The sequence below is a fragment of the Phytophthora parasitica genome (genome assembly GCF_000247585.1).
Source record: "Phytophthora parasitica INRA-310 unplaced genomic scaffold supercont2.22, whole genome shotgun sequence".
NCBI classification, from domain to species: Eukaryota; Oomycota; class Peronosporomycetes; order Peronosporales; family Peronosporaceae; genus Phytophthora; species Phytophthora nicotianae.
Window position 1 is genome coordinate 60,547 of NW_008649008.1, and position 1,988 is coordinate 62,534.

General features: G+C 48.3%; 1 protein-coding gene across 1 annotated transcript; it reads right to left on the reverse strand.

Moving 5' to 3' along the window:
- Positions 1-208: 208 nt before the first annotated feature.
- PPTG_10484 (hypothetical protein) lies at positions 209-1,226 on the reverse strand. Its single transcript, XM_008905850.1, has 2 exons — positions 1,143-1,226; positions 209-1,061 (listed from the first exon to the last, which is right to left on the reverse strand). The coding sequence occupies exons 1-2, from the start codon at positions 1,188-1,190 to the stop codon at positions 261-263; spliced, it is 849 nt and encodes a 282-aa protein (XP_008904098.1). The 5' UTR covers positions 1,191-1,226; the 3' UTR covers positions 209-260.
- Positions 1,227-1,988: the final 762 nt, after the last annotated feature.

Genomic DNA, 1,988 nt, shown 5'->3' on the forward strand with positions numbered 1-1,988 from the left:
TGAGGCAACTTGTAAGTGGGTTAACGAAAGGCCATGAACAAATCCGGAGCTCGTACTTAAACGAGACCATAATAAAATCAAATATAGGCTGGCTATAACAAGTTGGATCTGGCAACATGTTTAAAAAAAAATATACGAAGTGGCCAAAAACAGCGTGGTCGTTGGGGGGCTTCCATGCCCGAGACGTTCATGAGTGACTGACGAATCATAATAGTGACACTTATTTGTATAAAAAAATTATTGGTAGTGTATATCAACTTCTAGACGTGTCTATCATCCCGTTTACCCTCATCAAGTTGGTCAGCGTACACCGTACGCGAAAGCTGCTTGGCATCATTATTCGCCCCAACAGTATTCACAATACGCCACTCCAGTTCCTCCAAGCTGCCGACTTTGCTTCCAAACGTCCACGTACGCGAATTGTCTTGCAGTGCGAGACATTCCTCCTCACCGATAAGCGTCATCTTTGTGGTCTCAAGACTCCTAGTCCTCACGTGAATTTGCATGTACTCAATCGTGGCGTCGGACGCCCAAAGAAACGGGAGAACTGCGAGTCCCGCGGTCTGCGCTTCATACTCCGTCTGAGTCAACTGCGCGTACCTCACATCGGTCACTACGATGCTCTCAATGTTAATTTCCTGCAGCTCTAGTGTCATATTCTTGTCCTTCAATGTACCCGCCGCAGCCTCTTTCAAGTTCTCAAAGAACCTCGGAGTGCAGTAGTAACTCAGTTCGTCCGCAGCTTTCGACTCATCTGTTAGTCCAGCCGCGTATTCTGCGAACTCTTTCGAGTTGACTGCCTTGAGTTGCGTCTTGGCCGCCATTTTGGCGCCTTCTAGGAACTCGACGAGCTCGATCTCTGTCTTCTGGGGCATGTGCAGCTGCACCATCGTCCACCAGAGCGACGCTGGGTTGGTGTCAGCGGGGAAAAGCTGTAGCTCCTTTTCGTACTTGGCCAGTTGGTCGGCGTTGTCCATTACCCGCTTACAGGCCGAATACAGTGTCCCCACCGCGCTCTTTAATGGCCCAGTCGAGTATGTGCGACAGCTGCATCGCGCAGTCTAACGGTGTAAGACAATGAATAGTTGAGGGGGTTGTGTCAGATCGATGTAGCGAAGGCTGCTTAAACGGGGGATTTATACCTTGTAGGCGCTCACAGAGCGCGAAGCCCACCGCCCCACATTTGCCATTGCGAACTTCAGGGATTATCCTACGCGCTCTATTTTAACGTTAATTTACGGTATAGTAATGTGCCATATCCGGATGTGACGTGTGCGGTATTCGGATATGATGGATAGGAATCAAATATGTGCATATCCGGATGTGATGAAGTGATTCGGTATCCGGATATGATGGACGTTGATCACTCACCAGCATTTAGAAAGAAGTCAAACCGAGAAGTCAAGAGAAAAGATTACCGAAATGGAGCTCGCATGTGCGGTGTTTGGTCATGACCTCCGATTTCTAGTGAAAGTTGTTCGAGACGCGACAGTGGGGTCGCTCTGAAGCGCATTTGCTAAGTTTCTAAAGACAAATGGCCCGGTCTCCCATCCGAACGGTTTGTTATGTACTTCGCAAGGAAAAACAACGCCTGGCTTAAGGACGACGATAACGCCAAGAAACTTTAAGAAAATACGATTGCCGTGTATTTGAATGGATGCATCCGTCCATGGTTCTTGTGTACGAGTTTGGCAAGAGTTTTGAGCTCCATCCGATGGAGTTGCACGTGCTGGCTGGTAGAGCTGGTGTCTCGTAGTCGAATGCACTTACATGTCAATCGCGGTGTGTCTGATTTATCGTTGCAGCCGCCCAAACCTTTGGTGACATCGTTTGGTAGAGAATGGGACTTCCAGAACCCTTTTTATGACTGGTTAAAGTGGGTGAAGGGCATTACAGAGCTTGAAAAATAACATCCACGAATGCCACTACCATTCATTGCTTCGATGTCTGGGCGGAGGCTCTGGGAGTCAAGACTTCTTGACGAATTT

Coding starts and splice junctions, on each gene's coding strand:
- PPTG_10484 (XM_008905850.1), bottom strand. CDS start 1,190: ATGGCAAATGTGGGGCGGTGGGCTTCGCGCTCTGTGAGCGCCTACAAG. Junction 1,062..1,142: donor GCTCTGTGAGCGCCTACAAG/GTATAAATCCCC, acceptor TTACACCGTTAG/ACTGCGCGATGCAGCTGTCG.